Source organism: Thalassophryne amazonica, chromosome 15 (genome assembly GCF_902500255.1).
Source record: "Thalassophryne amazonica chromosome 15, fThaAma1.1, whole genome shotgun sequence".
Classification (NCBI taxonomy): Eukaryota; Metazoa; Chordata; class Actinopteri; order Batrachoidiformes; family Batrachoididae; genus Thalassophryne; species Thalassophryne amazonica.
The window spans coordinates 3,229,444-3,255,493 of record NC_047117.1 but is presented as its reverse complement, the minus strand read 5'-3'; the positions used below and the strand labels follow the sequence as shown (position 1 = coordinate 3,255,493).

The window sequence follows — 26,050 nt, the reverse complement described above, 5'->3', positions numbered from 1 at the left end:
TAAAGAATTCTCCCTTTGATTGACACATGGCCCCACCTACAGGACTGAATAATTCAAAAAAAGCCCCGCCTCCTTATAGAAGAAATGTTTGACAGAAAATATCTGATGTCACAGCCGACACTGGATCTAATGGCCCGGTCACACGGCATACGATTCCTGAATGAAGGGAAAACGTAAAAAAGTCATAAATCATCGAGAAAAGGTGGATAAATGAGCTTTTGATTTTCCCATCACCCAATAGCCTGCGAATCAAGAGTGCAAAAGTAACAAGAGAGGAACAAAACAAAACTGAAGCTAACGTTGATCTCCACCCTTTAAACGAAACGCGCCTGGAGCCACTGCTGGAGCAGTGTGTGTCTGCATCCTGCTCTGAGTTCCAGGACTCAACGCTGAAGCACACGATCCGACCCAATGTGGAGATCTGTGCGCACGTCCGTGGATCCACCTGCTCTTGTTGCTCATCCAGAACAACAGAGGGCTCATCTCCATCATGAGAATCTCGCTGACGACACACTGGGCGCTCCGTCTTGCTCCAATCGAAGAAAAAAAAAAGTGCTGGGGTCACTGCTGTATCACTGTATTATGTTACTAAGCCATATATATTGATTTATAACAGAAAACTTTCAAAAGGGAAAATAAAAATAAGTGTAAAGATGATTGAATTATCAGAGCAGTAAATTGATCAGTCCGTGTGAATGCCGCACATCAACTCCATGTGTGGTTATTTCCACCAGGTGCAGCTGATCCACAACCTGAATTCTACCTTCCAGAACAGCTCTTATATAATCATCTGAATCATCTACCTGTTGCCACATGTATATAAGCGCTGGATTGTCATTCCTACACTCATACTGTTATATTTAATAAAAAATAAGTGCACACAGAAGGCGATTGCTGCCGCTGCGTCAAGTACAATTGGAAATTACATGACTTTTTGTTGTTTCAAATTCAGCAGTTGCTTGTGGCAGGAGTGTGGTTTTCATTTTATTTTTAATAAAATAATTCACTGTATCCACACAAAAGATTAATTCTGGCTTATATAAGGTACCTGAGCCCATTGAAGCTGACCCAGATAAAATAATCCAAGCAAACAGGCTGAGTTTGCCCTGTAATTTCCAATGGTACACAAACGCAGCGGCAGCGCTCAGAAACAGCTTCTGTACTGTATGAAAACATTCAGCTGGTCAAACAAAGTCAAGCTAAGAACAGCAGCAAAACGAATTTGTATGAATTGAGATTTTCGGTGGCATTTGTTCAAATTTTTCTACAGTTTAAAAATACTGACGAAGCGCTAGCTGCAGGAACAAAGCTGCGCGAAGGTTAAACGATGCCAATGAAAGTACAGATTTCTTGTTTCATTTGGGCTTTGTTGCCCTTCGTTACGTGCCGTGTGACCAGGCCTTAAAGTCGGCCTCCGGGAAAGTTGGGATCCTCAGCTATGACCAGGTGGGAGGAGGTAACTCGTGCTGCCTTCAGTAGCGGGAGGGAAATATGAGCGTTGGTGTGACTGCAGATGAAATAAAAAAAAGCATCAGGACCAACACTTATCAAAGATCTCCATGTTTTAATAGTCGACACTGTACCACAAAAATGTCGCCCCCTGCAGCCGCAAACCACTAATTACAGCGCCCCCTCACTCCTCTAAACAGTTTGCACATCGCTTCTGACCGTTATGTATAAATATATACAGTTCTAGATGATCGTGGAGCGGGACGGCGGGGGGATTTCTCACAATCTGGTTGTGCTTTTAAGAAACAAGCAGATAAACGCACACGGCCAACATTCACGCCTCATAATGCAGCACATGCTTACCAGATGTCAGGAACACCAGCAGGGGCGCACAGGAGCCAAATATATAACGATATATACAGGAATGTTAATCGCTATCATACAAAGTGGATTCTTTAAGAAAGTCGCAGCGAGAAGCCTCGATACGTCGGCCGCACAGCGGTGCCGAACGCATGACGTCAAGGGAAAACTGCCACATAGGCACTGGCACATTTAATTTTTGGAGAGACAGCGCTGTGAGGCGCCGTATCGGAAGCCGCTCACTCGGCGACTCGAGTTCCAGTTGCACTGAGCGTGTCGCCGGGCGGAACACGTGTGACGCTGGTTTAAGCATGTGCTTCATTTGAGATTTGGGACAAAATCAAAGAAAGAAAAAGACAATTTTACAAAAGGGACGATGGAAGTAAAATAAAAAAGAAAAGCTGGATTATGGTGTTTCGTTTAGGTCACACACTTAAAAAGCCTCGATGTTCTAGAAGCCGATTCCCAGCGTGTTTGTGGTTTTACTGTCCTATTGCTGACTGACAGGGCGGGAAGCTGCTGTTGTAGCTGAACACACGATTACAAACCGGTCCTCTCTGGACGTCTCCCCGTCTCCCCCTCCCTCACCTCTCCCCCCTCCCTCCCTGCGGTATCATTGAGACTGGTCTTGGGCTGTGCGTGGGTTCAGCTGGAGGCCGTCGGGTTTCAGCAGCAGCCGCCGGATGAGGTGTTCACGGGCTTGCTCTGGATCTTGACGTTGGACTTGTCGGAGGCGCCGGCTGTGGCCCCGGGGCCCATCCTCTTCTTGATCTCTGCCGCCATGGTCATGAAGGCTTGCTCCACATTGGTGGCGCTTTTGGCGCTGGTCTCCAAGAACGGGATCCCCAAACTATCAGCAAATTCCTGTTGAACCAAAGCCAGAAAAAGAAGGAAATGGAAAAACTGTTTTTGAAAGAGTCCAAGTGCCCATTTCAATTAGAGACTGGAAATGCAAACTTCACCCTCCCAAGCCACGCCCAGATAAGGCGTGTTCTAGGCACAACATAACTACTACGCTATTTCGCTGCTGCAGTTGTCTAATGTCCAAGAAAAATGTTGATATCCAAATGAAAGTGACGTGGACATTCTTAATGTTTTTCTCAGGAGCAACAAAAGCCATCTGGCCCCCCATCTGGTTCCGACTACTTGCACCCCATTTGGTCACTAAAAATCAGTTAGCAGATAAGGTTTGTGCATGAATACAACGTGCACTTACCTTGGCTGTGGTGTAATCCACAACCTTCTTTGTGGTGAGGTCACACTTGTTGCCAACTAAGAGCTTGTTGACATTCTCGCTGGCGTAACGGTCGATCTCCTGTAGCCACTGTTTGACGTTATTGAAGGACTCCTGAGGATGAGTGAAGAACAATAACCATCAGAACAGTGCTAATGCTGCTTCCATCACTTCCTGCTGGGAGGTTCTAAAGCAGCTCAGAACAAATTCATTCTGGATCCACAGACAATCAGGAGAGGGTTTGTGATGTCACAGAGACGTGTCACAGCTCCACCTACAGAGGGAGCTACACACATAAAACTCCTTTTCCTGGATTACTTGAATGAACTGAAATATGGAAGCTGTTTGACATTTCTATTTTTGTCAGTAATCCGGATACAAACTGGGCTTGAATGTGTAAAATAGCCGGTCTGGTCCTTTAATGTACAGCGGCAGAGCAAATGACACTCAACAGAGAATCATTTTACCACCACAGATCTCAAAATTCCTCCAAAAAACCCTGAAGATTCTTTTACTGTAAAAACCAAACTACACAAACGCTGGCGTTGTGGGGCAGTTTAAACCTGAAGGTTCTGTTCAGACTCTCTTCTTCCTTCAGGACGGCGTTATGCTTCCCCAGTGTGTAGAACCAACCGCTTTTTAAAATCGTTTATCCCTTCGGCGATTCGACTTTTAAATGCTCCGTAGGTCTGCCATATTTTTATGTATTTATTCTTACTATTCATTTTAACTCCTTAAGTCTGTTTTTATTAGTTTTATTATTGTTATGTTATTGTGTTTGTTGCCCCTTGTGGGATTAATAAAGTTAACTGATTGATTGATTGGACGTCTGCCATCATCACGTGACCTGGAGAGCAGCACTGACCTGATCCGTCACATCGTAAACCACGATGATGCCGTGAGCTCCTCTGTAGTAACTGGATGTGATGGTGCGGAATCGTTCTTGACCGGCCGTGTCCCACTGCCAAAGCAAAGCAGAACCTGTCAGAACCCCAAAGTGACACTAGAACATCTCAGAGCATGAGCACGTGTCCGTGTAAAGTCCTTACAATCTGAAGTTTTATGGTCTTTCCGTCAAGCTCAATAGTCCTGATCTTGAAGTCCACGCCAATGGTGCTGATATAGCTCTCTGTGTACGTGTCATCCTAAGAAGGCAGACACACGGATGAGTCCGTGTTTCAGATATGATCCCTCCACAGACACGTCACAGTGCTGACAGGGAAAAAATCAAAGTCCTGTCACATGACAGGAAACTTACTGCAAACCGGAGGAGGAGGCAAGATTTCCCAACACCAGAATCCCCAATCAGAAGCAGCTTGAATAAATAGTCACTGTGAGAAAAGAAGTTTAAAAGAAAAAAAATTATTAATCTCAGAATATCAGACACATTTAAAACGTCCAGGAGGATCTGGCAACAAACACAACCTCTGGCCTGAATTTGGCTTCAGGTCTGTTGAATAAAATAAGTAACTTGAAGATGTCCGCCTGGGATGTGAGAAACTGAAAGAGATTTACTTATTTTCTCACATTTTATAGACAAAATGATTAACTGCAAACAATCAGACTAACTGATATCTGTAAATTGCGATGCCAGATTAGCTTTGAAAATAATGGAAGCATCCCAGAGTACAAGGATTTCAGATATTCTGTCTTCAAAGCAGCTCAATGCCTAAAGAAAAGCACCTTTACTGTTATTGTACATCTTAAATTTAACCTTTATTTAACCAGGTTAGTCCCATTGAGATCGAGATCTCTTTTACAAAGGAGACCTGGACAATTATCAAGTTTCCAGTCCACCTAACCTCCATGTCTTTGGATGTGGGAGGAAACCGGAACTCCCGGAGGAAACCCACACAAACACGGGCAGAACATGCAAACTCCACACAGAAAGGCCACAGGTGGGACTCAATCCCATGACCTTCTTGCTGTGAGGCAACAGTGCTAACCACAGTGCACTGCCCGTACATATATACACAATGAACTGTGTCCTCTGCATTTAACCATCCTAATTGCAGTTAGACACAATCCAACCACTAGGGGCAGTGGGCAGCCAAAGTCCAGCGCCCGGGGACCAACTCCAGATGTAAACACTCTGCCTTGGTCAAGAGCATAGAAAGGAGCAAACCCTAAATAAGCAGCTTTTTGACTGTGGGAGGAAACCTGCACAGACACGGGGAGAACATGCAAACTCCACACAGAAAGGCCGGGAAACGATCCCACGACCTTCATGAGGCACCAGTGCTAACCACTAAGCCACTGTGCCGCCAAAGGCATTTGATTTACAGAAAGTGATAAAACCACAGAATTTTCACATTTCAAGGGGTTTTTGTTTTGTAATTTATTAGTCATTTTAAAGGCTGTTGCTGACAGAGCTGCAAACTACTCCCCATTTTCATTATTTTCATCAGCTTTTGATTAATACTTTAGTTTGTGAACATTTAAATAAGTGAAAAGTGGGCGTGATAAGCTTCGGCTCCGTCTACACCTTTTTTGCCAAGTATGTAGTTCTATTTGGTTGTAAACATGTATCTACATTATGTTCAGTTTTGAACAAAATTATTTAACTTTGAAATATTGTAACAACTGCAGTACACGATGATGACACTAGGGGGCACCTGTCACCTTAAGACATCATTTGAAAACATTTCAAAACAGCTGCTGTGTTTTGAAACTGCTTCGAAATTCACATCGAGTGAGAAAAGAAAAAGAACAAGTTTAGCTTAGAAGGTGGAACAAACGAAATTTTTTTTTCCTCGACGAGTTACACTTACAGGATTAACTGATGATCAAAAAAACCTCTCAAAATCAGAAAAGCAGTACATCATGAGACACTGTAACAAGTCAAAATTAATCATTTTTCTTGAGAAATAAAGTCAACGATAAAATGATTAAAAAGCAGTTTATTTTTTCTATCAATTAACTAAACTCCGTTCTTAAATGATCGATCTGATTAATCAGACCGTTAATTCCCGTTTAGCGTCGTTACTTTTATGTAAAATAAATAACCTGCACCATTTAACTACACGTTTCACGCTGACAGCGTCTCAATCCACAACACGACTGAAAACAGGAGGTCTGACTGCATTTAAGTAACTTTATTCCCGAAAGAAACGTATTTCCGAAGTTTAATCGATGATGTAATCGAGCAAAGATCACAAATAAACCGAACCTGAACAGGGCTTAGCTCCCCACAGCTAGCCCGATAGCTAACGCCTTAAGAAACACTGATGATGAAAGAAGTAGCTCACTAAAGTCATGTTTTGTTCCGTTCTAAACGCGAACAAACAGCAGTCAGGTGACACGTCAGAAAAGTGTCACTTTAAGGCGATACGCCCTGAGATCGCTGACGTTAGCTTAGCTTAGCTTAGCTTCCCCGGCTAGCTGTGACAGCTCATCCGGACCGCAAAATGACACTTACTATTCAGGATTCATTGTTGACTAGGAGCGATAAACTGACGTTAGTGAAGACTCCGCTAGATTGTGACGCAGATTAACCGTAAAAACCGCAATGTGACGAAGAAATCCAACCCGGGTTTTTTTCTTTATCTCTCTCGTTTTTTTTTTTTTTTTTTTTTTTTTTACTAGCTAAACTGGTTGTGGTCGCAGCCAGGACAGCGTTACCGAATCAATATGGCTGCCTGACTCTAGTAAAGCCTACCCGGAAAAATGCGGCGACAGGAATCATGGGTATTGTAGTCATTTTACAATGGTTGGTCGTGCGTTCCATAGACGCCTTTTTTTTTTTCGTTTACCAACTTTATTGAAATTTACAAGACAAGCAAGGGAAAACGCTAAAACATCAGCCACGCCGAAAACAAAGACCACAGTAGCAGGATGGAACTCACTCACTCACTCATCACTAATCACTCATCTCTTATCTTCAACTGCTTTTCTGGGTTTGGGTCATGGGGCAACAGCTCCAGTAGGGGACCCCAGACTTCCCTTTCCCATGCCACATTGACCACCTCTGACTGCGGGATCCCGAGGTGTTCCAAGGCCAGTCTGGAGGTATAATCTCTCCACCTAGTTCGGGGTCTTCCCCGGGGTCTCCTCCCAGATGGACGTGCCTGGAACACCTCCCTCGGGAGGCGCCCAGGGGGCATCCTTACCAGATGCCTGAACCACCTCAGCTGGCTCCTTTCAACGCAAAGGAGCAGCGACTCTACTCCGAGCTCCACACAGATGACTGAACTTCTCACCCTATCTGTAAGGGAGACACCAGCCACCCTCCTAAGGAAGCCCATTTCAGCCTCTTGTACCTGCAATCTAGTTCTTTCGGTCATGACCCAACCATCATGACCACAGGTGAGAGTAGGAATGAACACTGACCAGTAGATCAAGAGCTTCGCCTTTTGGCTCAGCTCCCTTTTTGTCACAACAGTACGGTAGAGTGAATGTAACACCGCCCCTGCTGCGCCGATTCTCTGGCCAATCTCAAGCTCCATTGTCCCCTCACTCCTGAACAAGACCCCCGAGGTACATGAACTCCTTCATTTGGGATAAGACCTCATTCCCTACCTGGAGTAGGCAATCCATCTGTTTCCTGCTGATCCCAGCCGCTTCACACTCAGCTGTGAACCGATCCAGTGAGTTGTTGCTTCTCCTGAAGTCCATCACCTGCTCCTTGGTTTTCTCCACATTCAAGTTCAGATTGTTGTTGTTGCACCAATCAGCCTACAATTTAAAATCAGTTTGTTTTTCGTTTTGATGTCTGTGAGTGACGTCAGAGCAAATCTAGACTAAAATTCTGGGTGTTTATAAATATTATGTTTGTATTTCCCTTTTTTATTTGCACCATTTTGTTTTAGAGTTTTGATTGAATCTTTTTGTTTTATTTATTGCAGTTTTTGATTGAACCTTTTTGATTTCAGAATTTTGACTGAACGTTTTTGTTTGATTTTAGCATTTGTTGATTCATTGTTTGGTTTTGAGTCACACATTCATTCATTCATCCTCGCACATTCCCGTGTGGTGTACCTGTAACTCCTTGGAATGGGAGTCAAACCCATGTCCTCATGTTTTGATGTTGTTTTCTTTACAGCTTGACCATCTTCAGCACTGAGAGACACTGAGATCCAAATCCAGACCAACAGTCCGGATCCTGGTCCAGATCCTCAAACATGGACTTAAGTGCGTTCATGTTATTTCCCCTCTTACACACTCACTTTAAAGTTCTTGTAGTTTGGTTCTTTAAAAGCTCAGTTTTAACCCCAGAGGTGGCGAGTTCAATTCCTCTGTTCACACACTGCGTGTGTGAAATGTCTTTAATGACGTCACCTTTAAAATGACTAAATTGAGTAAAGATTTTCTTGGCAAATTTTTTAATTAAATGAAGAAGAAAAAGAAGAAAAACTAAACTAAACTTTTCTCCATGTTTTTTTTTTAATGAACATTATTGATTTCTGATCAAAAGTTGCTTCCAAAACAGAAGGTTTCAGGTTAAAGGTCACCCGTTTTATTCTCTGTGTAATGTGGAGTACCGTCAGGAAGAACATACGGCGCAAAACTGTTGCCAAATCCACATGCAGATGGGTTTTGGGTCGGGAACTGTTACCTCGGGCTGCTATTGACAGTCTGTCACCACTAGATGGCGGAAGAGTCAAATAAAGACTCAGACTGCACAGTTGTTCAATTTGTAAAAGAAAAAAGTTTGATTTTGAGGAGGAGAGTCTGTCGTTGCTCTTTTCTCTCTGTCAGTCCAGACCACAGTGTGAGCAGACAAATTGTGTTTTGCACCACGTCGCTGTGCACAATTCAGAACTTTAGAGTTATTATTCTGCTTCCTGTTTGTTATATCAGTTCAAAATTCAACTCAGATTTAAAAGTCATTCTGAATTTGATCACCGCGCAAGTGTTCAGGAGGATTTGAACCACAAAACCTTCAGAAACAAGAAAATCTTATGTTATTTTCCTTGTTGGAAGCAAAAACCACTTGCACCACCAGGCTGCGCTAAACAGAGATTCAAAGGCCTGACCAGCTTTATCATTTAGACTTTTTGAAACAATATACATTTCAAAAACAATTTAAATCATTTTAAAAGTTTTCAATATATTTAAAATGACTTTTACAAATTCTTTAAATCAGTCTTTGGTATAAAACAGCAAAATTTAAATGATTTCTAAATCTAAAAACATTTTATTTGATCAGTTTTTACATGTTCTTGGGCGGTTTATTGTAACTCAGGTTTCAAAATCTTTCGTCCTTAACATCAACCGGTGACGTTGTAGTTGCTCAGCTGTGTAAGTGTTCGGTTTTTAACCTAAGAGGTGGTGAGTTCAGTCCCTCTGTTGATAATGGTGCTGCCAGTTATAGTGTTTGTATTTGCTAAATATTGTGTTCATAATAATAATTAAACTAAACTTTTCCAACACGTTTCTTGTTAATATTATTAAAATATTTTTGCTTTTGAAGCTCAGATGTTTAAGTTTTGTTTTTTGTTTTGTTTTTTTTTGTTTTTTTTATCTCTGACGTTGTGTGTTCAATTCCTAAATTGGTATTGTTGCTGTTATTTTAAAGTGTTTAAATGATAATCTAGGCTGCAATGCAAAAACATTAGTAAAAAAAAGGAGATTATTATCCATTTAGACATTTTAAGACAAATGTGAAAACAATTTAAAGTCATCTTTTAAAACAACTTAATACATTTAAAATTACTTTAAACCGGTCTTTCGTATAAAACCATTAAATTCAGATTATCTTAAATGCACAACAGATTATCTTATGTTTTGTTAGTTTAATGCAACTCAGACTTCAAAGAATTTCTAACAAAATATTTTAATTATTGACAAAGAATAAAAAATAAAAATAAAATCTCATTGTGTGGACGTGGGTCTGCTTGGTTCCCGGTGTTGTACGAAACTCGGTTCCCCTGAAATAATCTCTTTCCCCGGTGTCGGGAGCGCGCACGGCAGTCTGCATAGGATTTGTGATCGGTAAAACGAAAATACAAAACACCGGTACACCGGGTCGGAGGTGTGTCTGTGTCAGACGTAGTCACGGGCAGCACAAGCTGACCTGTTTGATGTTGCTGAAGTTCTGCTATATGAACAGTAGGCGGCAGCAGATTTGAATTCGTGCTTTGAAATGGGTACGTTCATGTTTGTGTTTGTTTGTTTGTTTGATGGTTTGTTTCGAGGATAGAGGACCAATCGGGTCATCGTTGAATTAAGATTTTTTTCACTCTTCTGCAGGTTCAAATTTCCTGTTTCAAAGTTTGTTGTTGCCTTTTTTTAACTGTAAATCTTTGAGATGTGTTTGTCATCACTTTGGTGTCAAGATAACTTGAGAAAACCAGCTCTGACTCCGACCACAGCTGGCAGGTACACTGGGTCTGTGGATGGAAAGAGGTGATTTCATTTTGGTTAGGATCGGTCAGCAATAGAGGTCAAATGTCAAGGTCAAATTATTAGCTCTGTGCTATGATATTTTATGAATTTGGCTGGCTGAATTGGAATGTGGGCGTGGCATCGCTGTGACCTCTGAGCCCTCTGGATCTGTAGGTTTTTTTAAATCATTGTTTTGGGGACCTTGACTTATGACTTAACATCCAAAGCATGTAGGACGTCCGACCAACTCTCTGATGTGTGCGCGTACACTGCGCTGTGCCGCGCGTCTCCTCTTTTGGAAGCAGCGGGACCGCGCAGGCCGGGGGGCGGGGGGATCTTCTCCGCTGGAGGAGCCGTGATGGGGATTTGAACGCGCCTCCTTCCGCACGGACCGGTCAGTGCGCGCAGCGGGCTGCGTCACTTTGGCGCACCGGTTTGGACGTGACCTGAGCGGACTGGGCCTGCTGACTGAGCGGTACCGACGGCAGCTGGAGGTCGTGGGACGACGTCTTGTGGACGGGCGCGTGCTGCTGCGCGGACGGTCGCCGAGCCCGGAGATCGTCTCCGTGCGCGTTTTTGCGTTCCTCCCGGGATCGGACTTTGGTTTGGGATTATTGGCTCTGAGGGATTCGGGGATTTGGATGTTTTTTGGCGCAGGAGTCCGTGCGGAGAGACGCGGCTGATGGCGCAACGAGTGCGTAAAAATCAACTTTTTACACAACAGATTCTTCTCAAGTCCGATAAATAAATAAATAATTTTTTTCAAATTTTTCAAAATCACCGAATGAAAGAAATCAGAAAACAAAACAAAAAGCTAAAGTGAACGGATGGACTTTTCTGCCGTTTTTTGTTCTTTCTTCGTTTATTTTTTTTGTCATTTTACATCAGTGAATAATAATGAAGCAAACGAAGTGGAGTAAAATACATTTTGTTTTGCTTTTAAAAGACGTTTATTTAAAGAATAAAACCATTTGTTTTCACGGCCACAGCAATTAAGACATCAAAACGTCCAAAACACATAAAAGTTTGAGTTTTAAGATTTTATTTTAAATGTATATTTACTATTTATTGTAAAATTGTGACAACTCAGTAAATAAATAGGCGGCCTGTCCATCGAAATGAACGAAGATCAAGTGATTTATTAAACAAAGCTGCAGAAAATATAACTTGTTTTCATTGTAACAACAGTTTAATGTATTAAACGTCCTTTGACTTCCAGATAAAATGTGTTTAATGAATCTAAAGTTTCTATTCAGATTTTTTTCCCATTTAAATCTGTTGTTTTATGAAAAAGCGTAAACAAGAGAAAAACATTTTGCTCCTTTAGATTTCTTCAAACTTTTCTTTTTACAACGAAACTTTATCTTTTAATCGATGTTTGGTTCTACGTGTTGATGCTTTATAGGAGGCTCGACTCACGTAAAATAAAATAAAATAAATCAGAAGGTGAATGTTTTAATTTAAAATTAAAAACCCAAATAAGTTCTTCTTCTTCTTCTTCTAAGTTGAAAGTGTTTTTTTCATACAGACGTTTTTTCTTGATGGCTGATTTAATCTGTTCATGCTGAGCTGAGTACAAATTAATTTAAAAATGACGCTTGAAACAAAATATATCTTTGTCAGTTCAAGTTTTATATTCATCTTTCTACTGGATATTTATTATTTTTACATTCAAGCGGCGTATTTTAAAGAAAACAGTGTCTTACGAGAATTCTTGTTAATTAAAAAATAAATAAATATCTGTCTTTCTCGCGCACACGCACGCACACACGCACGCACGCACACACACACACACATACATATATAAATGTATATGATACATGTATATGTGTGTGCATATATATATATATATATATATATATATATATATATATATATATATATATATATATATATATATATATATATATATATATATATATAGAGAGAGAGAGAGAGAGAGAGAGAGAGAGAGATACATAGATAGATAGATAGATAGATAGATAGATAGATAGATAGATAGATAGATAGATAGATAGATAGATAGATATGCTTTAAAAAGAAGTATTCATTTGTTACTTTATGAGAATAATGAAATAAACAGGTCGACATTTGTTCATTTATCACTTAAGATCTATGATCGGGAAAAACTTCAGGTTTTGTCTGCTTTGTTTTTTTTCTCTTCTTTTCTCTTGTCTTGAAATTTAAGACATTTTTTCTTCATTTATTTCAAAGTCTTTAAGATACCCCGTTTTTTAATTTTATATTTTTTAAGAACGCAATTCTAAAATGTGTTTGTTTAAAGTGAAAACGACATTTGTTTCCTGTTGTAAATACTTGAACATACTGGAAAGTTGTGAGAGTAATTTTATTGATTTATTTATTTTGCCATAAATACTTCTTTTGCAAATACATTTTGGCTTTTCTTCACATTTACATTTTTCTTTCATAAATGAGGACAAAATCGTGTAAATGTGTGCAGAGGAACAGATGCTGACTTCACAGCTCATGTTGTTATTTTGTCCTCATGTCCAGACTGTCTCAGAACTTTAAACTGTCTTTTACACGACATGACGTGATGATACAAAAACAAACATAAAACGGAACGCTTGTATTTATTTATTTATTTATTTATTTTGTCCTAACTCATGTTTGCAGTCGATCGTTTGACACAAAATGTAACATTTTAGTCAACATTCTGTGCGACACATTTAAAAACCTGGCAACATTTCTGTAATTAAAATACTTAATACATTTGCTGATTTTTTTTTTTTTTTGCAGGTGATCCCAAGTTAATAAATTCCTATTCCGGATTAAAGATAAAAACCATTTCACCAAATTTAGTGATAATGGGTTCAAGACTATTTTTTAGTTTAAACGTTTCAAAGAATAACCTGTTTATTTACTACTACAACAACAACAACGATACTGCTATTACTAATACTTTTTAAATTTAAATTTATTTTTCATAAATAAATTTCAAGACTTAACTAATTTTTACCGAAATATACAAGTGGATGTTATTTATTTATTCATTTATTTAGGTGTGGGGTGGTACATTACCATGTAAATTAGACAGAAATAGTTCATCAATGACCAGGTGATGGTTTTAACAAGATAAAAATAAATCATTACACAAATAAGTCTATTATTAGGGAACTTTTTTTAACCATCAAAGAGATGATATTTTTACCAACATAGGTTTGTCATGCTGTTGCCTTTATCATTATTACACACAAACTTGATTGACGCAAAATATGGCCTCTGATTTCTAATAGAAGCCATTAATTTAAGGAGTAATTATGAATGGGGTGGAGCTAGTGCATTTAAAATATTTAATCAAACTTGTTCAGATAATTTGTTGTATTAATTATAGATTTGAGTATCACCAAAAATGGAATTTCATGAAAAGTTTTGCACTGAAATTTTGTGGTAGATACACACTCATAGATGGATCCAGGATAATCCAAATTTATCTAATGGCATTGAAGTAAGGAAAGAAGAATACACTCTACTGAGTGTCCTTGTAGTTTTTGTTGTTGTTTTTCCATATTCATATCAGTGGTTGTTAAGATGATAAACATTTATTTTCAGTTCTCATGTCGGCTTTTTTTTACATGAAACTTTAATCACTGTTTCTGCCGCTGACCACAGTCAGAACCAGGACTCATCAGAACCCGTCCCTGTGCCAAGAACCACATCAGGATCTCAGTCCCAGTCAATCTGCTGTTTATATCATCTTTCATTTATTTCAATGATCAAATTCTCACATTGTTAAATCAAAAGAAAACATGGACTTAAATCATCCTTAAATTTAAAATTTTAACCCAAGTTCAAGATTTCACTGTTTAAAAAACAAAGAAGAAAAAGTCTCAAAAATCAGTTTGTAATGTTTTGAATGATTGTGCCCACGATTTCTTCATTGTCCACATTTTAACTCTAAACGACATCAATAAACCTCTCCGGCTCCTACAAAGGTCACAGGTCAAAGGTTTCTTGTCTTTGTGTCCCAGTATGAAGACCTGGCCCACTATGGGATGGGGGTTGTGTACGGAGACCCGCACCACCTACACCCAGTCCACCATCATCACGTCACCGCGGCTCGATCCCTGCACACAGCACACCTGGCCACACCCCCCGGCCCGTATCCACCGCACCAGTATGCCCAGTCCACCCAGTCCACCCACACCGGCAGCATCGGCGTAGCTGGAGACACGGTCAGGAGGGACAAAGACGCCATTTACGGGTACCTGGAATTTACTCATACTGCAAATATATCAATAAATAAAATGCAAAGTAAGATAAAATTCAAGGTAAATTAATTCATCAGTTTAAAAAGACAAAGCAAAACAAAACATTGCACTGTGTCAGAGTCCACTCTTAAAAATGTTTCACGGGGTTCCTGTGCATAATCAAAAAATAAAGCTTTTTTCACATCTGCATAGATCAATAAATTGATCTCTTAGCACAAGATGTCGGTACAGAATTGTTCACAGTTTAAAATACAGTTGGACATTAGTCTTGCATGTCCTACGTGAAATAAATCAGTAATCCTCAAAAAACCGTGGTAACAATTTGCATGGACATTTCTGAATGGAAGCAAAATAAATAAGTTAGAATAACTTAAATGAAATAGTCTGACTGCAATGTTAAATATTTAGGATGAGTAGTTCAGCAGGGACAAACATCACAAGGCTGCGCAGGTCAAAATACAATCCTTATTATCACCAAAAAATAAATATAACCTGTTAAAAGAAACAGACTAATGTCATTTTTAGTTAGTCGGAAGAAAAGACTGGGTACTTAAAATGTATTCACTTCAAATAACTCTTCACTTATTACGGAGTAATTGAGATTGCTAGTTAGCCTAGCTCACTTGCTAAAATGAGTTACCAAAACAGCAGGGGTGGCTAATTAGCTTGTAGCTGGCTGAAACCATAAGATTACAAATTATTTTGTGTTCATTTAGTAATATTAGGCTGCTGTCTAATTAGCGATTTTTCATAATCGAGTCTTTCAGCTGTGACGTTAGATGACTATTATGACTGTTACCTCAGCAGTAATAGCACATTAACCACAGCAGTCAGATGCACACATTCAAAAGAATTAACAATTTAAAAAAATAGCGAATGTAGTTCCTAGACAGTTGTTTAAAATAGACTGGATCCTACAGATATTTTCACTTCAAATAATTCTTAAGATCTGAGAATTAACTCTGCTTGCTAATTATCTTAGCTCCATTGCTATAATGATTTAACAAAACTGTAATGTTGGCTACTTATCTTGTAGAAGGCCCTATAACAGACATGCAAACTCATTTGCAACTAAGCACTGTGATCTGATATTATGTGTTCAAATCACAGTCTGTCTAGTTATTGATTTTTCAAAAATAATTGGAATCTTTCAGTTGTCATGTTCGATATTCATCGTTATTTTCAGGATGCTCATTCAGCTAACAGTACTTTGAATATCAGAGTCAGGTTCCTTGTGTAATTTTATTAGAGAGTATTGTTATTGTTTGTTAGATTTGGTAACTATACATTTTTAGAAATCTTATGAAATGAGGATTTTAAAAAAAACCTATGGTTCCATTTTTCCACCTGAAGGCTGTTGTGGTGGACATCTTGGATTTCTATAAACTGGAAACCTTCAAAAATGAACTTTTGGGCTTCTGGTTAACTTCAGATCATGATTGAAGTGATGAAATAAGAATTTTGGTGGGCAAAGATCCAGAGATACTAATTACTGAAGATAATGAAGAGTAATAGTGTGTGCTGCCATTTTGGTTTCTTATTTCATGTAGCTGATGTCAAAGATTTATGGGACATGGGAACGTGATCCATTTGGGTATCTTTTACTAATCAGATCCAGACATTTGTAACATTAGACATTAATAAATAAAGAAATATTTTCAATTCTTCTTGAAATTTGTAATAAAGGTTATGAACCCTGAAATCAAGAATGGTTCTCTTATTTCTTGTTACCTGTGTATGGACAAATAACCAGAAGTCAGCAAAGACAAAAGTTCATTTCCGAAGGTTGCCAATTTTGAACCCTAATCCTTAATCCTAACTGTAACCCCTTAACCCTAACCCTTTAACCTAACTGTAACCCATAATCTCATCTGTAACCTTAACCCTTAATCCCAATTGTAACCATTAATCCTAACCCATAATCCCAACTGTAACCCTTAACCCTAATGCTAGCCCTAACACTGACCCTAACCTTACCATGGCTTCTGACTCATGGGCTTTGTGGAAAAAAAGGCCAGACCGTATTTTGGGTTGTTAATTAACAGTAATGGTACGATAGCCACAGCAGAAGCCGGTCTGATCCGCTTGTAGGCCGTTAGTTTGTGAAATGACCACAGATTAAGAACAGTTTAAGAACAGATGTAGACTCGTGTCCGTTTATTTACCCACAATAAGGCCCAGTCAGTGCATACACCATATTAAACCGCTGCTACATTATTTTTTATTTTGCATTTGCTGTATTTTTGATTTCTTAATTAAAAGTTGAACAAAGATTTTCAGAATAACTTCACACACACACACACACACACACACACACACACACACACACACACACACACACACACACACACACACACACACACACACACAATAATAATAATAAAACTAGGACTGCAAGCAGTCATATACGGGCCCTCGTTCCGCACGACCGCCTACCCAGGCCACTGGGTGCCCTTGTGACCACATGTGGGCATGTGCATGCAGGGGCAACCACTCATCACACAGTTAAAATTTTAAACAAATCACACAATGCATCAAGGAGTTATGACATGTTGATTGTCATCCACTAGGGGGCGCTCAGTGTACAAACAGAGGGGCTGGGTGTGTTCAGGGGCCAACCGTCATACATGTGAAGTTTCAAGTCAATCAGGCAAAGCATGAAGGAGTTATCATGACTTGATGTTCCATGGCAAAGGGTCAAAAATGCTTTCGATAACTTTTGGTCAGTATCATCTTTGGATGCTGTCAAAGAAATTTGAAGTGCATTGAACAAAATCCCTGGGAGGAGTTTCGTTCAAATACAACATGTGTAAATCATTTCAAAATGAGAAGAAAATTCAAAATGGCCGACTTCCTGTTTGGAGTAGACTCATGGTGCAAGAGACTTTTTTGTACGTCTATGCAAGTCACACATGTGTACCAATTTTCATCTCCCTTCTCCAAAAAAACCCCTACGGGGAGGGGTTTTTGAAATATTCAAGGGGGCACTATTGAGGCACATTGACCCGCCCATGGGCGAGGCCCCTATGAATTGTAGGAGGTTGTCATGCTTGACCTGTGTTTCAATTTTCATGATGATATGACAAAATTAAAGCCGTCAAAAAGAAGAACATAATTTCATGGCGAAGGGGCGATATTCGGTACGCCACCACACAGAAGCCGTTACTCGTAAGTTCACGGCGATCATCGCCTATGTTCACCAACTTGTTCTGCATGTTTTAGAAGTGGAAGGAAGTTGATGGTGTTAAGTATGTGACATCAGTACCTGTTTAAGTATAATGTTCCATGGCGAAGGGTCAAAATGGCGGCGCCATAGCGGCCACACCCTTCGACATAAAGAGAAGCTTTCGATAACTTTTGGTCAGTATCGCCTGTGGGTGATGTGGAAGAAATTTGAAGTGCATTGGACAAAATCCCTAGGAGGAGTTCGTTCAAATACAACATGTGGAAATCACGCCAAAATGAGAAGAAAATTCAAAATGGCTGACTTCCTGTTTGGAGTAGACTCATGGTGCAGGAGACTTTTTTGTACGTCTATGCAAGTCACACATGTGTACCAATTTTCATCTCCCTACTCCAAAAAAACCCCTATGGGGAGGGGTTTTTGAAAGTTTCAAGGGGGCGCTATTGAGGCATTTTGCCCCGCCCATGGGTGACGCCCCTATGAATTGTAAGAGGTTGTCGTGCTCGACCTGTGTATCAATTTTCATGATGATATGACAAAATTAAAGCCGTCAAAAGGGAAGAACGTAATTTCATGGCGAATGGGCAATATTCGTCACACCGCCACACGGACGTCGTTACTCGTAACTTCACAGCGTTCATCGCCTACGTTCACCAATTTGTTCTGCATGTTTTAGAAGTGGAATGAAGTTGATTGGGTTAAGCATGTGACATCAGGACCTGTTAAAGTAAAAATAGGACATTTCCCGCCACCACCGGGGGGCGCTATGGCGCAGGTGGGAACTTAAGATATGTAGACGTTCAGGGCAGAGCCCTCATCATGTCCAGCAAGTTTGAAGGATCTACAATGAAGTATGTGGGCGTGACAGCCGTTCGAAGTGAAATGGCGTGCTCCAAAAAGCTCGCCAAAGTTTGACGACCCCTAGCAGCCACGCCTTTTGACTTAATTAGAATCTTTTGATAACTTTTGATCACCATTGTGTTGTGATGATTTTGACCAAATTTGAAGACAATCGGATGAAATCCCTAGGACAAGTTCGTTCAAATGTAAGTAGTGGAAATGGCCAAAAATGGCAAAAATTTGCTCAAAATCGAAACTTAAAATCAAAATGGCCGACTTCCTGTCGATATTTCACCATGACAGTAAGAGACTTTTTCGTGCGTCCTGGCATGGTAAATATGTGTACCGAATTTCGTGAGGCTACGATGAAAAAAGCCCAAAGAGGAGGGGTTTTTGAAAATTTCTAGGGGGCACTATTTCGCGATTTTTCTGCGACCATGTGCGACGTCCCCAAAATATCGAATTTCGGATCTGGCCGGACGACTTTGGAAAGTTTGGTGAGTTTTTGAGGATGGGAAGAGGCCGAAATTTCGATTTCAAAAGTGACAATAATAATAATAATAATAATAATAATAATAATAACTAGGACTGCAAGCAGTCATATACAGGCCCTCGTTCCGCGCGACCGCCTACCCAGGCCAGTGGGTGCCCTTGTGACCACATGTGGGCATGTGCATGCAGGGGCAACCACTCATCACACAGTTAAAATTTTAAACAAATCACACAATGCATCAAGGAGTTATGACATGTTGATTGTTCATCCACTAGGGGGCGCTCAGTGTACAAACAGAGGGGCTGGGTGTGTTCAGGGGCCAACCGTCATCATACATGTGAAGTTTCAAGTCAATCAGGCAAAGCATGAAGGAGTTATCATGACTTGATGTTCCATGGCAAAGGGTCAAAATGGCTTCAACATAGTGGCCACACCCTTCAACATAGAGAAAAGCTTTCGATAACTTTGGGTCATTATCATCTTTGGATGTTGTCAAAGAAATTTGAAGTGCATTGGACAAAATCCCTAGGAGGAGTTTGTTCAAATACAACATGTGGAAATCATTTCAAAATGTGAAGAAAATTCAAAATGGCCGACTTACTGTTTGGAGTAGACTCATGGTGCAAGAGACTTTTTTGTACGTCTATGCAAGTCACACATGTGTACCAATTTTCATCTCCATACTCCAAAAAACCCCCTATGGGGAGGGTTTTTTGAAATTTTCAAGGGGGTGCTATTGAGGCACTTTGACCCGCCCATGGGCGACGCCCCTATGAATTGTAAGAGGTTGTCGTGCTCGACCTGTGTATCAATTTTCATGATGATGTGACAAAATTAAAGCCGTCAAAATGAAGAATGTAATTTCATGGCGAATGGGCGATATTCAGCACGCCGCCACACGGACGCCGTTACTCGTAACTTCACGGCGATCATCGCCTACGTTCACCAATTTGTTCTGCATGTTTTAGAAGTGGAATGAAGTTGACTGGGTTAAGTATGTGACATCAGGACCTCTTAAAGTAAAAATAGGACATTTCCCGCCACCACCGGGGGGCGCTATGGCGCAGGTGGGAACTTAAGATAGTTCACACTGTCCACACCATCCACATTGTTCACACTGTCCACAGTGTCCACATTGTCCACATGGTTCACATTGTTCATGCTGTCCACAGTGTCCAAATTGTCCACATGGTTCACATTGTTCATGCTGTCCACAGTGTCCACACTATTCACATGGTTCACACTGTCCACAGTGTCCACACGGTTCACACTGTCCACACCGTCCACATTGTTCACACTGTCCACAGTGTCCACACGGGTCACAATTTTCCACAGTGTCCACACTATCCACAGGGTTCACACTGTCCATACTGTTCACATTGTTCACACTGTCCACAGTGTCCACACGTCCACATTGTTCACACTGTTCACATTGTCCACAGTGTCCACACCATCCACATTGTTCACACTGTCCACAGTGTCCACATTGTCCACATGGTTCACATTGATTATGCTGTCCAGCAGTGTCCACACTGTCCACATTGTTCACACTGTCCACACGGGTCACACTGTCCACACGGGTCACAATTTTCCACACTGTCCACACTGTCCACAGGGTTCACACTGTCCATATGGTTCACATTGTTCACACTGTCCACAGTGTCCACATGGTTCACATTGTTCATGCTGTCCACAGTGTCCACACCGTCCACATTGTTCACACTGTCCACAATGTCCACATTGTCCACACGGTTCACATTGTTCATGCTGTCCACAGTATCCACACGGTTCACACTGTCCACACCGTCCACATTGTTCACACTGTCCACAATGTCCACATTGTCCACACGGTTCACATTGTTCATGCTGTCCACAGTGTCCACACTATTCACATGGTTCACACTGTCCACAGTGTCCACACCGTCCACATTGTTCACACCGTCCACACGGGTCACAATTTTCCACAGTGTCCACACTGTCCACAGGGTTCACACTGTCCATACGATTCACATTGTTCACACTGTCCACAGTGTCCACACCGTCCACATTGTTCACAGTGTCCACATGGTTCACATTGTTCATGCTGTCCACACTATTCACACTGTCCACAGTGTCCACACCATCCACATTGTTCACACTGTCCACAGTGTCCACACGGGTCACAATTTTCCACAGTGTCCACTCTGTCCATACGGGTCATCACTGTCCACATTGTCCACAGGGTTCACACTGTTCATACGGTTCACACTGTCCACAGTGTCCACATTGTCCACACGGTTCCTATTGTTCATGCTGTCCACAGTGTCCACACTATTCACATAGTTCACACTGTCCACAGTGTCCACATGGTTCACACTGTCCACAGTGTCCACACCGTGCACCTTGTTCACACTGTCCACAGTGTCCACATTGGCCACACGGTTCACATTGTTCATGCTGTCCACAGTGTCCACACGTGTCACAATTTTCCTCAGTGTCCACTCTGTCCACACAGGTCATCACTGACCACACTGTCCACAGGCTTCACACTGTCCATACAGTTCACACTGTCCACAGTGTCCACACCGTCCACATTGTCCACACGGTTCACATTGTTCATGCTGTCCACAGTGTCCACACTATTCACATGATTCACACTGTCCACAGTGTCCACACGGTTAACACTGTTCATACTGTCCACAGTGTCCACACTGTCCACATTGTTCACACTGTCCACAGTGTCCACAGTGTCCACATTGTCCACATGGTTCACATTGTTCATGCTGTCCACAGTGTCCAAAGGAGTCACAATTTTCCACAGTGTCCACTCTGTCCACACAGGTCATCACTGTCCACACTGTCCACAGGGTTCACACTGTCCATATGGTTCACACTGTTCACACTGTCCACACCATCCACATTGTTCACACTGTCCACAGTGTCCACACGGTTCACATTGTTCATGCTGTCCACAGTGTCCACACGGTTCACACTGTTCACACTGTCCACAGTGTCCACACCATCCACACTGTTCACACTGTCCACATTGTCCACACGGTTCACATTGTTCATGCTGTCCACAATGTCCACACTATTTACATGGTTCACACTGTCCACAGTGTCCACATGGTTCACACTGTGCGCAGTGTCCACACGGTTCACATTGTTCATGCTGTCCAGTGTCCACACGTCCACATTGTTCACACTGTCCACAGTGTCCACATTGTCCACACGGTTCACATTGTTCATGCTGTCCACAGTGTCCACATGGTTCACACTGTTCATGCTGTCCACACTGTCCACATTGTTCACACTGTCCACAGTGTCCACACGGTTCATGCTGTCCACACTGTCCACATTGTTCACACTGTCCACAGTGTCCACATGGTTCACACTGTCCACAGTGTCCACACGGTTCACATTGTTCATGCTGTCCACAGTGTCCACACTATTCACATGGTTCACAGTGTCCACACGGTTCACACTGTCCACAGTGTCCACACCATCCACATTGTTCACACTGTCCAGTGTCCACATTGTCCACACGGTTCACATTGTTCATGCTGTCCACACTATTCACATGGTTCACACTGTCCACAGTGTCCACATGGTTCACACTGTGCGCAGTGTCCACACGGTTCACATTGTTCATGCTGTCCACAGTGTCCACACATCCACATTGTTCACACTGTCCACATTGTCCACACGGTTCACATTGTTCATGCTGTCCACAATGTCCACACTATTCACATGGTTCACAGTGTCCACACGGTTCACACTGTCCACAGTGTCCACACCATCCACATTGTTCACACTGTCCAGTGTCCACATTGTCCACACGGTTCACATTGTTCATGCTGTCCACAGTGTCCACACTATTTACATGGTTCACACTGTCCACAGTGTCCACATGGTTCACACTGTGCGCAGTGTCCACACGGTTCACATTGTTCATGCTGTCCAGTGTCCACACGTCCACATTGTTCACACTGTCCACAGTGTCCACATTGTCCACACGGTTCACATTGTTCATGCTGTCCACAGTGTCCACATGGTTCACACTGTTCATGCTGTCCACACTGTCCACATTGTTCACACTGTCCACAGTGTCCACACGGTTCATGCTGTCCACACTGTCCACATTGTTCACACTGTCCACAGTGTCCACATGGTTCACACTGTCCACAGTGTCCACACGGTTCACATTGTTCATGCTGTCCACAGTGTCCACACTATTCACATGGTTCACAGTGTCCACACGGTTCACACTGTCCACACCATCCACATTGTTCACACTGTCCACAGTGTCCACACGGTTCACATTGTTCATGCTGTCCACACTATTCACATGGTTCACACTGTCCACAGTGTCCACACGGTTCACACTGTGCGCAGTGTCCACACGGTTCACATTGTTCATGCTGTCCACAGTGTCCACACATCCACATTGTTCACACTGTCCACATTGTCCACACGGTTCACATTGTTCATGCTGTCCACAGTGTCCACACAATTCACATGGTTCACAGTGTCCACACGGTTCACACTGTCCACAGTGTCCACACCATCCACATTGTTCACACTGTCCAGTGTCCACATTGTCCACACGGTTCACATTGTTCATGCTGTCCACACTATTCACATGGTTCACACTGTCCACAGTGTCCACACGGTTCACACTGTGCGCAGTGTCCACACGGTTCACATTGTTCATGCTGTCCACAGTGTCCACACATCCACATTGTTCACACTGTCCACATTGTCCACACGGTTCACATTGTTCATGCTGTCCACAGTGTCCACATGGTTCACACTGTTCATGCTGTCCACATTGTTCACACTGTCCACAGTGTCCACACTGTTCATGCAGTCCACACTGTCCACATTGTTCACACTGTCCACACGGTTCACACTGTTCATGCTGTCCACAGTGTCCACACTATTCACATGGTTCACAGTGTCCACACGGTTCACACTGTCCACACCATCCACATTGTTCACACTGTCCACAGTGTCCACACGGTTCACATTGTTCATGCTGTCCACAGTGTCCACACTATTCACATGGTTCACAGTGTCCACACGGTTCACACTGTCCACACCATCCACATTGTTCACACTGTCCACAGTGTCCACACGGTTCACATTGTTCATGCTGTCCACAGTGTCCACACTATTCACATGGTTCACACTGTCCACAGTGTCCACACGGTTCACACTGTGCGCAGTGTCCACACGGTTCACATTGTTCATGCTGTCCACAGTGTCCACACTATTCACATGGTTCACACTGTCCACAGTGTCCACACGGTTCACACTGTGCGCAGTGTCCACACGGTTCACATTGTTCATGCTGTCCACAGTGTCCACACATCCACATTGTTCACACTGTCCACATTGTCCACACGGTTCACATTGTTCATGCTGTCCACAGTGTCCACATGGTTCACACTGTTCATGCTGTCCACATTGTTCACACTGTCCACAGTGTCCACACTGTTCATGCAGTCCACACTGTCCACATTGTTCACACTGTCCACACGGTTCACACTGTTCATGCTGTCCACAGTGTCCACACTATTCACATGGTTCACAGTGTCCACACGGTTCACACTGTCCACACCATCCACATTGTTCACACTGTCCACAGTGTCCACACGGTTCACATTGTTCATGCTGTCCACAGTGTCCACACTATTCACATGGTTCACAGTGTCCACACGGTTCACACTGTCCACACCATCCACATTGTTCACACTGTCCACAGTGTCCACACGGTTCACATTGTTCATGCTGTCCACAGTGTCCACACTATTCACATGGTTCACACTGTCCACAGTGTCCACACGGTTCACACTGTGCGCAGTGTCCACACGGTTCACATTGTTCATGCTGTCCACAGTGTCCACACTATTCACATGGTTCACACTGTCCACAGTGTCCACACGGTTCACACTGTCCACACCATCCACATTGTTCACACTGTCCACAGTGTCCACACGGTTCACATTGTTCATGCTGTCCACAGTGTCCACACTATTCACATGGTTCACACTGTCCACAGTGTCCACACGGTTCACATTGTTCATGCTGTCCACAGTGTCCACACATCCACATTGTTCACACTGTCCACATGGTTCACACTTTTCATGCTGTCCACACTGTCCACATTGTCCATGGTTCACACTGTTCATGCTGTCCACAGTGTCCACACTTTCATACTGTTATATTTGTCAGCGTGCAGGATGCAGCGCTGTAAAAATACGGTCAAATCGACTGACCTGTAAAGTTGCACTGAATCATTAACTCTTGTGATTGTGTGATGTTCAAGTGAACCAGCTAAATGTGGGTGGGATTTAAAAAGATATGACAGAACAGGACGGTGACCTCGTGTGTCCTAGCACTCAAGAACTGCTGTCTTTTTATGCTACTCCATACCAGTAGAGGGCGCAGGTGGCTGTGAGTCAATGTGAATCAATAAATTGCAGCCAGATTGAGAAATATCTCCACTAAAGAGCTGCTAACGGCTACAGGAAAGGATGTTTCATTTAGCCTCGTAAATCCCTTTAAATTAAATGGATTTTATTCTGAAACTCTTCTTTGGGTTGTTTATCAAAACAGTTTTTGGGACTCGCTGAGTGTCTAATCTGAGTCCATTTGTCTCGGTGTGTCTCTGTCTCCACAGACATCCTTTGTTTCCTCTCTTAGCACTGATTTTTGAAAAATGTGAACTCGCAACTTGCACACCGAGAGACAGCGGCTTGGCCAGAGGAGACGTCTGCTCCTCGGACTCTTTCAATGAGGACATCGCCGTCTTCTCCAAGCAGGTACGCAGTGGACATCAGAGTGTTTAAGACAGGAAGTACTTACCCACAGGTTGACCTCTGAGGGCTGCTGTGTGGCTGTATGTCCTCACTACTTCCTGTTTACTTGCACAGTAGTTGCCTTCTAGC

General features: G+C 42.1%; 2 protein-coding genes across 2 annotated transcripts in view; one reads left to right on the top strand and one right to left on the bottom strand.

Annotated features, from left to right (window-relative positions):
* Positions 1-1,544: 1,544 nt before the first annotated feature.
* Positions 1,545-6,683, bottom strand: rab1aa (RAB1A, member RAS oncogene family a). Its single transcript, XM_034188129.1, has 6 exons — positions 6,462-6,683; positions 4,302-4,374; positions 4,093-4,188; positions 3,909-4,004; positions 3,026-3,157; positions 1,545-2,673 (listed from the first exon to the last, which is right to left on the bottom strand). Exons 1-6 carry the CDS (start codon positions 6,473-6,475, stop codon positions 2,476-2,478), a joined length of 609 nt encoding a protein of 202 aa, XP_034044020.1. The 5' UTR covers positions 6,476-6,683; the 3' UTR covers positions 1,545-2,475.
* Positions 6,684-10,740: 4,057 nt separating this feature from the next.
* The window catches only part of meis1a (Meis homeobox 1 a), a 35,825-nt gene continuing 20,515 nt past the window's right edge, over positions 10,741-26,050 (top strand). The window contains 3 exon segments of the mRNA XM_034188805.1: positions 10,741-11,063; positions 14,362-14,594; positions 25,783-25,924. Of these exon segments, the coding sequence (XP_034044696.1) occupies positions 11,052-11,063; positions 14,362-14,594; positions 25,783-25,924 (387 nt within the window). The 5' untranslated portion in view covers positions 10,741-11,051.